The sequence below is a fragment of the Macrobrachium nipponense genome, chromosome 44 (assembly GCF_015104395.2).
Source record: "Macrobrachium nipponense isolate FS-2020 chromosome 44, ASM1510439v2, whole genome shotgun sequence".
NCBI lineage: Eukaryota > Metazoa > Arthropoda > Malacostraca > Decapoda > Palaemonidae > Macrobrachium > Macrobrachium nipponense.
In genome coordinates, this window is record NC_087221.1 from 9,973,438 (window position 1) to 9,987,940 (window position 14,503).

Sequence of the window (14,503 nt, forward strand, 5' to 3'; positions counted from 1 at the left end):
AATTACGCAAATGAATGCAGCTCAGCTGTGTTGGAATATAAGCGATGTCAACTCTCCGTCTCGCTCAGTCACCATCATTCTGATTGGCAGGATGTACATCGTCTTTCTCATTCCTTGGCAAATATTTCAGTAAGTTACAGAACTTACAGCAGTGGTTCCCAACCTGGGGGAAATGGTATGGACCGTATAGACGGTATAGTGTTATGTGCATTGTTTATTTACACCAGTTTGTTTATGATAGTTTATCCATATTTTCCTTTAAAATATATGCAGACAGTCACACCTGGTTGTTTTTCATAATTTTCTTGGGGGAGGGGAGGGGGAGGCTTACATCGCATGGTTCTTACCCTTTAGCTGGATAATGCCTAAATAGGCGGTTATACCTACAGGTCTATAGCTTATAGGCTTGCCGCTTGCTTTGCTCACCAAATAGGCTGTTTCAAAGAAAAAATTCCAAAGTCGATTTTTGAGTCCAAGTCCATCCCTGTTAAATTAAATGAAATTGTTCAATAACAACATGTACATTTTTTAAACAAATTGACCAAAACTGTTGAGTATATACCATGTAATGGTGTAAGTGTCATAATGTCATTATCACCATTGTGCTGTAGCCTTTAGGGTAAAAGTTTTTTTTCCTCTTCTTTCAGACTGCATAATGTATTCTCACAAATCTGGTGCACTGAAGCGGAAAGAAATACAGGCTAGGGAAGAGGCTGTTTCAAAGTGTGCAAGAACATTATTTGAAGTGGGTGTTAAGAAAATAGACACTAATATAGAAGAACAGAATATCTTGCCCTCATCCTCAGAGTCAGACCCCTCAACTTCACAGTCATTAGTCCAGGATGCCCAACAGGAAGCCGAATCCGATGTAATAAATGCAGAACCCAAAGACACTGAACAACAAAGAGATATAGGTTTGATCCCTGATAGGCCATCTCGAGTGCAGATTGAAGATTTTGTTAGACAGGGCCCTCAGCCAATACCAAGTCAAATTGCTTCAGATGGTGAAACTGGAAAACGAGATTGGCTAGTGTATAGTCAGCGTAAAAGAGCACTTTTTTGTTTTCCTTGTCGACTGTTTATTGCAGGATGTACACAACAGCCAAAAACACCTTCAAATTTGGCTTCATGTGGCATTGGAAAACAATCGTCATGGAAAAAACTTTATAACCGCATTCCAGAACATGAGCATACAAACTACCACAAACAGTGTTATCTAGACAGGCGTCAGTTAGAAGCACGTTTGAAAGAGGAATCTGGAATTGATGATCAGTTACAGAGATCAATTCAGTCTGAGAAAAGTAAATGGAAGCTAATTCTAAAACGAATCTTGGATGTTGTACGGACTTTAGGAGAGCGAGGCCTTTCATTTCAAGGAGAGTCTAGCATGATATGTGATACAAATAATGGAAATTTTCTTGGTATAATTGAGCTGCTTTCTCGTTATGATGCCATTCTTCAAGATCATGTATCTGAAGTGAGAGAAGCTCAGAAGGATGGGAAGCGTCTTCAGGCTCATTATCTTTCCTATTCGTCACAAAATGAATTCATTCAATGATGTGCCGAAAAGGTTAAAGACTGTATTCTTAATGAACGTGATCAGGCCAAATATTATTCAATAATGGTTGATGCTACCCCGGATATGTCACATACTGAACTAAGTACATTCTTCCTGAGATACCTAACTTGTGATGAATGTGGTAAATACAAGAGATTTCTTTCATTTATTGATGACAGTAAGAAGACAGGGGCAGACATTTCAGAGATGATATTAAAATTTCTTAGTGATTCTCATATTCCTTTTGAAGATTGCAGAGGTCAGGGATACGACAATGGTAGTAATATGTCAGGTGAGTACAATGGAGTCCAGAGCCATCTTAAAAGAAAGAATCATCTCTGCTTGTTCTCACCTTGTGGCTGTCATTCCTTAAACTTGTGTGGTTCTGATGCTGCTGCTTGTTGCAAAGAGGTAGTAACATTTTTTGGGATGGTACAGACAGTATATAATATTTGCTCGAGCAGTCCCAAACGCTGGGAGATACTTAAGAGTCACATTGCGGCATCTCTTCACGGTTTATCTGGAACTCGGTGGACAGATAGAGTAGCTAGTGTCAGGCCCTTTGCACACCATTTACCTGGTATTCTCGCTTCACTTAAAGAAATATCCCAACTGAAGAGTTTAACAGCTAAAACTAAAGTAGATGTGGCAGCCGCTATTAAGTATGTGTCTTCTTTTGAATGTATTTTGATGGCTGCTTTTTGGTTCAAGTTATTGAATTCAATAGATCAGAGAAATCAGGTGATTCAAGATCAGTCTTCTACTGTAGATATTGAAGTAAAAAACATAGAAGACTTGGAAACTGAATTGCAGTCTCTCAAAAAGAAGTGGCATTTAATTTATGATGAAGCCAAAGTTGTTGCAGTTGCCATGAACATTGACCCAGTATTTCGAGTCACTCGGAAAGGAAAAAGAAAATCCTTTTTTGATGACTCCGACTCTGATGATGATAAGGTATCAGGTGAAGATTCACTTATACAGACAGACGAACATAGGTTAAAGAAAGAAGTGTTTTTTAAGGTTATTGACACAGTATGTGAGAGACTAAACAAGCGTTACCAGGCCATCTTCCAGATTAACAAACTCTTTGGGTTTCTGTGGTCATATCTTGATATGACTGATGAAGTGATAGTAAATGATTCTAAAAACTTTAGCACTGAGTATAGCAAAGACATCTCTAGTGACAAGCTAACTGAGGAAATTCTGTACCTTAAGAATATACATAAAGCCAATTTAGATGACAACTCTCTCTCTCCACTTCTGCTTCTTAATAAGATCACAAAATTAAAACTACAAGATTTGTTTCCAAATATATGCACAGCCTTGAGAATTTTCTTGACGTTGCCAGTCACAGTTGCCTCTGCAGAAAGATCCTTTAGCAAATTAAAGTTGATTAAGAATCACTTAAGAAGCACAATGGGACAAGAGAGATTATCATCACTAAGTCTTTTAAGCATTGAAAGTGATTTGGCACGAAAGATTGATTTTGATGATTTGAGTGTTTTGCTGCTAGAAAAGCAAGGAAAGGAGTATTTCTTTAATAATTATACATGTATACTTGTATGAAACAGTCACATTTATGACTTATTCAATATAGGGAAATTTGAATTTCAAATTCATCAAAACTTTATTATGCATGATAATTATACACAACATGCAACAGGCCAACAGTGACTTACTGCACAATGCCACTTTAATGAGTTTCATGAGTAAGTTTTGTTTATCTCAAATTATACGTAATGTAATAACAAAATAAGTTGTTAACTGCAAGTCATAAATAAAGCTCCAGTACGGCAAGATGAACAGAATTTACATCCTACCAGTGAACATTTATGGCTTTAAATTGGCTCTTAAAATTGGTCAAATTCTAAAATCCTGATCCCCCCAGCTGGATGGGCTCACTTCGCTCGCCAAATGGTAGGGGCCCAATGACACTCACAGTACCAGGGCCCAGTGATGGCTCTCCCTGGCCCTGTTTCACTTACTGAACAGTCCTTGTAGACATGAACACAGATCATAAATCGCTATACGAGATACGACAAGAGGTACGCCTCCCCCCCTCCCTCTAAATGTCGCGAGTACTCACGGGTTGATTTTCAGACCTTAGGGGACCGCTGTGGTATCTCGTTTCTAAAAGTTATTTGCATAACCTTAAAGTATGAACACAATAAAGGTTTATCAGATCAATTTATCTTCACCATCCACAAAACTGAAACATAGGAAAAATGAAATAAAATCGAGGGATATTGAAACGCATTTGATAAATTTACAGTTAAAATTAATTTAATAACTAAAAGTTAAACATATCAAAGAGTAATAACATAAGTGACATATGAAATTTATCACTCAATGGGAATTATAACTCAATGGCACTCAAATGAAATCACCCTTTCTAAATCCACACACACATCACTACACAACACTAGATAACAGGTCACCTCAAACGTTGAGCCAAGAAGCTGTTCGTTCCGTCCTTCATTCGGGTTTTGTTGGGGAAAAGAGACAGGTTATACAATTACCGCGAATGCAGAACTGACTTACAAGGTTTTCAAGAACATAAAAAACTTTACAATAATTTCCAAGTTCGGTGTCAAAAATAAATACCAAATATAATAGTGAGCAATTCAACATATTTATTAAATATAGTGAATTAATTGGTGGTGTGTGTCAATACAATTTTGGGCGATACGCATACACATCCCTAGAGGGGCACGCAAAGGAACGATCAGAGGGGCGTGCTACTACCGTTCCTTTCCCCTCCCGATCTCTTGACCTCTCCTAATGGCTCCTTTGGCAAGAGGCACAAGCAAGACCCAATAACACCTTCAACTCTTACCATACATATGCGCAATACACTCACCAAGAGCAATTTCATATATAAGGACAAATGAATTATAACTAAAACAGTAATTATACTTCGTTACTAAAACGTCTACTGACGTTTATGTCAAAAGACTTCGTCTTTGTGTAAAACCATCTTTTCGGTGCTAACCGCACCACTGATACTACGCACTAGAAAATAGCAAAATCAGAGAAGATAATATTAAGAGTGTCATTCTCGAGTAGATGTGGTTCTTTCATCCTTATTATGTCACGCAATATAGACATACATATTTTACAAAATATATGGGCATGCAAATATATTTGGTTTTCACATGAATACAAATACAGTAACATAGTTCCTGTCTGTCGATTACCTGACAGACGGCAATACGCAGTGAAAATCAATCAATAATTTCTTATGCGACACACTAAAAAATATTACAAAAGACAAATAGCACGGAAACAAGCGAACACACAAAAACATCAGAAAATAAAATCGTTGAGAGGAATTCCTCAAACATAGAATACCCAATATTTCTAAGATTATGGACGTAAACTTAGCGACACACTTAAGTCAAGGACTTTCTCAACACTCCGAACTGCATTGCTTTTTATATTCAGCTGAATATCCCGAATGTGGGAAATTTCCCGTACAACAATCTTTTCAAGATGTTTTGTGTACTGACATATTTTCTGAAGTAGTAACTCAATTTACTTAAGGAATTCATATGTATAGTCTATTCCCTGTAAGGGTAAAGGCATGACTCCAATTTGTTATGCATACCTTACTTATGGTATAGGAAAAGACGAGTGCTTGAAAAGAAATGCATTCTCTATCATATAGAGCTGATACAGACGAGAGACTGATTGAAATTCAAGCGGCTTAACGGCCGTTGGCATAACGTAATGAAAACGTCCCTATAGAACAGAAAATGGAACTGATTATAAGGCAGACTAAAGTAACGCAACATACAACGTTTGCTCCAATCTACATAAAAACAACTCAAAATAAAAATGAAACAATATTAAAATAAGCACACACATTTACATCTCTAATATTTATCATAACCATAACGTATCACAGGTTTTCTGTTTCTACATAAAAACAACACAAAATAAAACAATATCTGAGGTTGGCTGACATCAAGGCCAATAGGGTATTGGCCTTGTTGGTTGACATGGGCTAGCCTAGCTTAGCCTAAACATGTGTGAGCATTGCAAGTTAACTCTCACCTGCCGAAGGAGAAATATCTTCATTAGTAATATTGTCTTATCATACGTTATTAATGGTTTGATGTATTCAGTTAACATAACTCATGCTATCCCATCTTCGTTTATTCAGGGTGAGAACAATACGATGACATCCTCAGCGTGTCCTTTATTCTTGCTAGCTGTTTACAATGTGCGCGCCGCACGGGAAATCATCCCGCGTGGGTAAAGTTCACAACATTACAAAACAGAACCATTCCTTTTTTTTTTATAAATATGCATAACAAAAGTTACTTTTACAGAAGCGTGAAAATACACAAAATACACGAATACAAACATCACATCCATGTGCAACAATTGAATACTAAAGCAAAACAATTCTTAAAGAACTTCACGCCTATCATGGCATGGAACCACATAAAGGAAGCTCATTGCGGATATGTAACACCTCTTCCCCCTTATAAAAATAAAAACAGATACAGCATACGAAAACTACAAAACAACACCTTGAACCTCTACTTCAAGGTGCCCTACTCTTTTCTTAACTACACCAGGTACCCATTTAACGTTATCGTTGTGCATGCGTACCATGACAGTGTCATTTTCCTTGAATTGCCTCACTGGCCCCATATTTTCCATCTGTTTATGTCCTCTGTTATTTTGTTCAGCCTGAAAGTTAGGGACCATTAAATCTAACTTGGTTCTCACTCTCCTTCCCATTAATAAAAAAAGATTGGGACTGCCCGGTTTGTATTGTTTGTATGGTGACTTTACGTTACATGGAACCACAGGCTATTCAGCAACGGGACCAACGGCTTTACGTGACTTCCGAACCACGCTGAGAGTGAACTACTGCCTTGTTGTTGCATGTTCCGTTGCTCTGTATTGTAATAAGAATATGCTAATGTGGGTACCTACTGTATTTTGTGTAGCACCTCTACATTTCATGTTATGCTTGAAGATTTGTACAAATCTTTCAGCTTCTCCATTAGAAGTGGGATGGTTTGGAGATGATGTAGTGTGTGAGATACCTTTTGACTTTAAGAAGTTATTAAATTCCTCTGAGCAAAATGTAGTGCCATTGTCAGTGAAAATCCTTTCAGCCAAGCCGTGTGTTGCAAAAAGTGTAATGCATACTTTAATGGTAGCATGCGATGTTATATTTGTAATAGGAATGACTTCAGGCCATTTACTGTAAGCATCTACAACTATAAGATAGTAATGTCCTATAAATGAACCTGCAAAATGTAAGTGGAGACATTGCCATGCCTTTTGAGGATACTCCCATGGATGCAAACGAATCGGTTGCAGATTGTTCTGAAATGCACTGCATCCTGGACAGTTCTTTACAAATGCTTCAATATCCCTGTCAATATTAGGCCACCATACAAATGACCTGGCAATAGCTTTGGACTTTACAATACCTAAGTGGACGGCATGAATTTCTTGTAAGACTTTAGTTTGAAGTGCTTTAGGAATAACCACTCTAGCACCCCTCATGATACGTCCACTTTCGGTAAAACATTCTGACCAAACAGGAAAAGTTTCTAAATTCTTCTTGCTCAGCTATAATGTTGTGACCTGAAATAAAACCTTGTAACAATCTGGATAAAATTGGATTTTGCTTTGTTTTCTCTGCAATTTCCTTGGAATTAATGGGAATTGACAAATTTTCAATCATCAAAACATTAGATTCATTGCTACTTGGAGCTGCTTGTGAGATGATACTATAAATCATAAGAGTAGGTTGCCAATATCACTGCCCATCTTTACAATCTTGCGGCTACTATTGTAGGAAAACCACTTTTGGGACCGAGAATAGCCAATAATGGCTTGTGGTCAGTTACTAAGGTAAATTTCTGTCTGCCATATAAGTAAATGTGGAATTTTTTTTACACCAAAACTTGGAGCTAGTCCCTCCTTTTCTATTTGGCTGTAATTCTTTTCAGCTTTATTTAAGGTACATGATGCAAATGCGATGGGTCTTTCGACTCCATCTGGCATGACATGAGCTAACACCGCGCCAATACCTACTGATAAGGCATCGCAAATTAACTTTACTGGCAAGTCTGGCTGAAAATGTGTTAGGAATCTTGGTGATAGTAATTCAAGCTTAATACTCTCAAATGCATGTTGACATTCAACTGACCAAACCCATTCTGCACCTTTCTTGAGTAGATCAAATAGTGGTGATGCTGTGGTGGCAAGGTTTGGAATGAAATTGCCATAAAATGTAACAAATCCTAAGAAAGCCTGTAATTCTTCCACATTACTTGGAACTTTACCATTTTTGACCGCTTTCAACCTATCATCGGTTTTGTGAATACCGTTGGCGCCAATCTTATCATACGTTATTAGAGGTTTGATGTATTCAGTTAGCATAACTCAGGCTATCCCAACTTAGTCGCCACTGAGGTTGGCCAACATGGGCTAGCCTAGCTTAGCCTAAACACGTGTGAACATAGCAATTTAACTCTCACCTGCCGAAGAAGAAATATCTTCATTAGTGATACTGTCGTAATTAATGGTTTGATGTATTCAGTTAGCATAACACCGGCTATCCCATCTTCATTTGTTCCGGGTGACAACAATATGACGACGTGCTCAGCATGTCTTTCATTCTTGCTAGCTGTTTACAAAGTGCACAGGAATTCATCATTCATGATTCATCCCGCGTGGGTAAAGTTCACAACATTACAAAACAGAACCATTCCTTTTTTATATAAATATACATAACAAAAGTTACTTTTACAGAAGCGTGAAAATACACAAAATACACCAATACAAACATCACATTCATGAGCAACAATTCAATACTGAGGCAAAACAATTCTTAAAGAACTTCACGCCTACCATGGCATGGAACCACATAAAGGAAGCTCACTGCTGATATGTAACAATATCAAAATATTGAAATGGATAACTAACCCCATATGTGAAGACACTAAACGCAAAGCATCAATTGTTTCACGTGCACTCGTACTATGCATTATTTCCACTTCTAAATATTACTTACCGAGTGTACTTACAACAATAGGTATAAGACATGTATGAGATTCACAGTAGTTCTTATATCATGTTTGGCATAAAGGACAACGAAGACAGATTGTATATCATATTTAATTTGGCACTGAATAAAATACATGTTGATCTTGTAGAGCGGGAAAAACAAAGAGATCATTACTGCACATGCGTGACAAGACTAGTAGTATAGTAGCAGTAGTAGTAGTAGTAGTAGTAAAGAATATGTCACCTTCCCTTTCTGGAAGAGATTAAACATACAATTAAATTGACAGCCTTTTGAATATTACTAAATAACAATTCATAACATGTCTGCTGACACAAAAATTTAACTTTTAACATTTCAACCCTTATGCAGGTATATATTATATATATATATATATATATATATATATATATATATATATATATGTATATGTGTGTGTGTGTGTGTGTAACGACTGTTGCCTGATTGACCCTTAAACGCCTATTGGACGTATTAAACGTCGACGAAAGTTGTCTGTTGGGTGCCTAACCGATGTATGGTACGTCGACGCAAAATAGTTTTTTTTAAATTCGCGGAAAAATAGTTATAGGCCTACTAGGCAAAAACTTTTGAATCTTGCGCCTTGAGGGATGCCGGGAGCTCACGGATCAAGTTGTTGTTTTGTTTACAAGCGTTTCCCAGGCGCGCAAGCATGAATTTCTTGTTTCTGACACTAAAAAGCATCACCGACATATCTCAGAAATTATTTCATCACTTTGGCATAATTTTTGCACCATTTTATATTAGCCGTTACATAGAGTTTTATGCATGAAAATGTGCGCAATTTCATGTAGAACACAGCTAAAAACAACCCATGGTTGTACCTTTTATCAGTTTTGAAATATTTTCATATAACTAACAATAAGTGCCAAAATTTCAACCTAAGGTCAACTTTGACTCGACCGAAATGGTCAAAAAACGCAATTGTAAGCTAAAACTATTACATTTTAATAATATTCAATCATTTACCTTCATTTTACAACAAATTGAAAGTCTCTAACACAATATTTCGATTTATGGTGAATTTATGAAAAAAGCTTTTTCCTTACATCCGCGCGGTAACTCTGCAAGCAAGACAACTCGTACCTCGCCCAACTCGTATCCTACCAACTCGTACTTTCACCAACTCGTACTTCTGCCAACTCGTACCTTTACATATATATATGAATAAAGATTGATTACAATATTTTCAAGGAATATTGATTACAATATTTTCAAGGAATATTTTTTGTATTGGTTTAAAAATGTAATGTTTTCATTATTAGAGGTTATTTTTATATATAATTAATTGTATTTTCATATTAAGAATTATAGGTATATATATATTATATATATATATATATTATATTAATATTGGTAATATATATATATATATCTATATATATATATATATATTATATATATATATATATATATATATATATATATATATATATTATATATATATATATATATATATATATATTATGAAAAATAATACTTAATTAGTGGTTCATTACTGGTGTTTTTGTAATAATTAACACGTATATAACAGTAACGACTGTTTGGGGTTAATTACCTATTTTGATCTTTTATGTAAAAACAATGAAGACCTATTACGTGGTGGTGTTCTGTTCGCAACAAGACAACAAACTGCACAGCAAAAGTTCTACAGAATGGTGACGACTTCAGTCCTGGTCGTTTCCAGCATTGTCACACGGCAACTCCAGGCATGCTGATATCAGTACAAATAACAACACAGGTAAACATTTCTTAATTGTGTCTCACTGAAAACTATCAAAAATCTCCAAAATGAAAATTTTAATGAATATGTTGATTCAATTGCAACATGTACAAAATGGTTTTTTTTTTAGTATTTATATATTAAAATAGTTTTTCTATTTACCGTTGAAATTAAACTACTTTTTTTCCAATTCCATTATAGGCCAAGACACAGGGTTGCCAGAACGTCTTCCGACCAACTGGTGACGTGGTTGAGACCTTAATCAGGGAACATGCTGACCCAGACCAGCCAGCAGGCAGTAGAGTAAACCAGGCCAACTTCATTCGTGCTGTTAATCGCGCCAAACAGAAACTTTGTCCTGCTGAACCACAAGATCTCAACTTTGAGGTAATTCAATTTTAATATATATTTTATACATAAAGTAACTTTTTACAGTACTTATTTAAAGTGACCATCAGTATGCAGAAAAACACGTACAGTCGGCCACACATATAAGTAAACAGATTTCAGCCACAAGGGCTGGATGTGATCTGGTAACACTGGAACTGAGTCTCCAGACGCACGATGAAACCCGCCCCTCCACCGTGGCCACCGCCCTCCACACGTCTTCCCCAAACATTTTTCCCTCCAACCTTCACTCCCACCCTTTCAAGCACACGTTTATAACTTCTGCTCCCTCTCTCTAATTTCTCCTTTAAGGAAAATAATATAACTGAATCTATTCTGTAGGTTCATTTTCTCATCATGTGGGGGCGAGAAAACCCGTCTATTCAACTTTTGTCGTAATAATATTATTACTTGCTGTTACCAACAGAAGAATTAACTCGGTTTTCGTGGCGCTCTCTTGTAATAATGGGATTTAGCTATCTACCAATAAAAGCCTTGTCTATCAAATAACAGCATACCTACTACTCTTTAATTATAATTACAATATCAACAGCCGCATTCCAAATTCTTATTATTACAAAGACAACTAGCATCAGATCGTATACGACCTTGCGTAACTCAAATAAGCATGCAGAAATAAAGAAGGCATAAGTTGAGGAGAGAAAGACCTCCATAGGCCTAGAAGACACTGAAGGAAGAGAAATATGGTTGGACGTTTGTTTGGTCACAACCGACTATCATTGGATTACATCCGACATTGGGTCAAATTCTCGTATTTTTGTGCATGATTTTAACTGATCGCCATACGTCTACATTTATCGATGGCAAGCTTGTGCGTTTTTGTTTGTTTGTGTTCGTCCTGCAGGTGTGAATTCCCACATTAAGAATGTATCAAGTAATAATGAGATTATATCCTTATATATATATATATATATATATATATATATATATATATATATATATATATATATATATATATATATATATATATATATATATATATATATATATATATATATATATATATATATATATATATATATATATATATATATATATATATATATATATATATATATATATATATATATATATATATATATATATATATATATATATATATATATATATATATATATATATATATATGATATATATATATATGTATATATTATATATATATATATATATATATATATATATATATATTATATATATATATATATATATATATATATCACTTGACGTCCAAACCTGATATTAGTAACATTTTAACGTATACGTAATTAAGGGACAAATATTACAGCACCCTATAATTAAGGATACATAATAGATTGAAAAATAACATTTATTATAAATATGTATCAGTGTTTAGTCCATCCACCATCGTTGGCGATGACATCTTGTAGTCTACTGGGGACGGAGGCTACATGATTGTAGACGATTTGTTGATTTTTTCTGAATATCTCCCATTCGGACATGGTGTGTTGGAGGAGCTGCCTTGATTATTGCTCTTGGCCTGGGATCCAGGAGTGACGATGGTCCCCCAGCAATTTTCCAAGGGATTCATATCACACCCCTTAAGGCGCTGTCACACTAGCGAAATTTCCGTCGACTTTTTCTGAGTTTGTCGCCGACTTTCCGAAGAAGTCGACGTCATTCCGTACTCTGGTTGTCACACATGTTCTTCTTCATACCGTGGTTGTCGTCGTCAAAACGTAAACAAACCATCTGAGCTGTGACTTCCCGGAATGAATAAAACAACTATGCTTTATAACACAAAGCAAATATGCTCTGTTTTTTCCATCTGTCCATCCGCCTGTGTGTTTTCGCATGGTAACACTCATCCGGGCTTTTAAATAGTTACGCTATGTGTAAGTTTCAGGTAAATAAAAAGATATCTGAGTGTACATTTTCAACTGAAAAGTGTTTTTAAGAATTCACTGTATGCGAATTACACCGTTAATATTCGAAATAGGATATTATTTAAAGCCCGGGACGCAGTGTTACTATGCGCAAACACCACAGGCGGACGGACAGATGGAAAAAAACAGAGTATAGTGGGTCGTGCTTGCATGTGTTTAATGATGCTGCATAGAATTTAAAAAAAAAATCTTGGGTTCGGGCCTGGTTAAAAAGACGTGAAAAGTTTTAATAAAAATAAATAAGCTAGGGCTAGCCTAGATAGACTGTTCGTAACCTTGTTTACACAACCACAGTCAGACTGTATTATAAATTAAGCTAGAGAGAGACTGCAAAAATTTTAAAGATTTTTGTTTATATTATTTGCTAATGCCAAAATAAAGCTCAGCAAGTTCAGGAAAGTTTTCCCTGAGTCGCATAGTGATCTCTTGGTAATTTTTTTTTTTCATTTAAGACCCTTTTCATAAAACTATCATGCTTATGGTCCCATAAGCATCGTCTCTCTCCCATATCTTCGACCAAAAACTGTTCTGGCAACCTTGTCCACTGTACCAAGAACTCCATCTTGCATCTGATGACTTGAAATGCGCGCTCTCCGAGATGTAAACAAACAATAAAGTCGACGGTAGCGATGGGTTGAATTCGATCGGTACCGTTTTCAAAATTCGTGACGACGACACCAGAAAGTCGTCGTCAAAACATGAAAAGTCGACGTCGAATTCAAAAGTCAACGGAAATTTCGCTAGTGTGACAGCGCCTTTAGCGCTGTCACACTAGCGAAATTTCCGTCGACTTTTTCTGAGTTTGTCGCCGACTTCCCGAAGAAGTCGACGTCATTCCGTACTCTGGTTGTCACACATGTTCTTCTTCATACCGTGGTTGTCGTCGTCAAAACGTAAACAAACCATCTGAGCTGTGACTTCCCGGAATGATAAAACAACTATGCTTTATAACACAAAGCAAATATGCTCTGTTTTTTCCATCTGTCCATCCGCCTGTGTGTTTTCGCATGGTAACACTCATCCGGGCTTTTAAATAGTTACGCTATGTGTAAGTTTCAGGTAAATAAAAAGATATCTGAGTGTACATTTTCAACTGAAAAGTGTTTTAAGAATTCACTGTATGCGAATTACACCGTTAATATTCGAAATAGGATATTATTTAAAGCCCGGGACGCAGTGTTACTATGCACAAACACCACAGGCGGACGGACAGATGGAAAAAAACAGAGTATAGTGGGTCGTGCTTGCATGTGTTTAATGATGCTGCATAGAATTTAAAAAAAAAATCTTGGGTTCGGGCCTGGTTAAAAAGACGTGAAAAGTTTTAATAAAAATAAATAAGCTAGGGCTAGCCTAGATAGACTGTTCGTAACCTTGTTTACACAACCACAGTCAGACTGTATTATAAATTAAGCTAGAGAGAGACTGCAAAAATTTTAAAGATTTTTGTTTATATTATTTGCTAATGCCAAAATAAAGCTCAGCAAGTTCAGGAAAGTTTTCCCTGAGTCGCATAGTGATCTCTTGGTAATTTTTTTTTTTTCATTTAAGACCCTTTTCATAAAACTATCATGCTTATGGTCCCATAAGCATCGTCTCTCTCCCATATCTTCGACCAAAAACTGTTCTGGCAACCTTGTCCACTGTACCAAGAACTCCATCTTGCATCTGATGACTTGAAATGCGCGCTCTCCGAGATGTAAACAAACAATAAAGTCGACGGTAGCGATGGGTTGAATTCGATCGGTACCGTTTTCAAAATTCGTGACGACGACACCAGAAAGTCGTCGTCAAAACATGAAAAGTCGACGTCGAATTCAAAAGTCAACGGA

The 14,503-nt window shown here is 36.2% G+C and overlaps 1 protein-coding gene across 1 annotated transcript; it reads left to right on the plus strand.

Annotated features, from left to right (window-relative positions):
- The first annotated feature begins 655 nt into the window (after positions 1-655).
- On the plus strand, positions 656-1,558 carry LOC135203906 (zinc finger MYM-type protein 5-like). The gene has a single exon (XM_064233838.1). The coding sequence runs from the start codon at positions 656-658 to the stop codon at positions 1,556-1,558; it is 903 nt and encodes a 300-aa protein (XP_064089908.1).
- Positions 1,559-14,503: the final 12,945 nt, after the last annotated feature.

Coding starts and splice junctions, on each gene's coding strand:
- LOC135203906 (XM_064233838.1), top strand. CDS start 656: ATGTATTCTCACAAATCTGGTGCACTGAAGCGGAAAGAAATACAGGCT.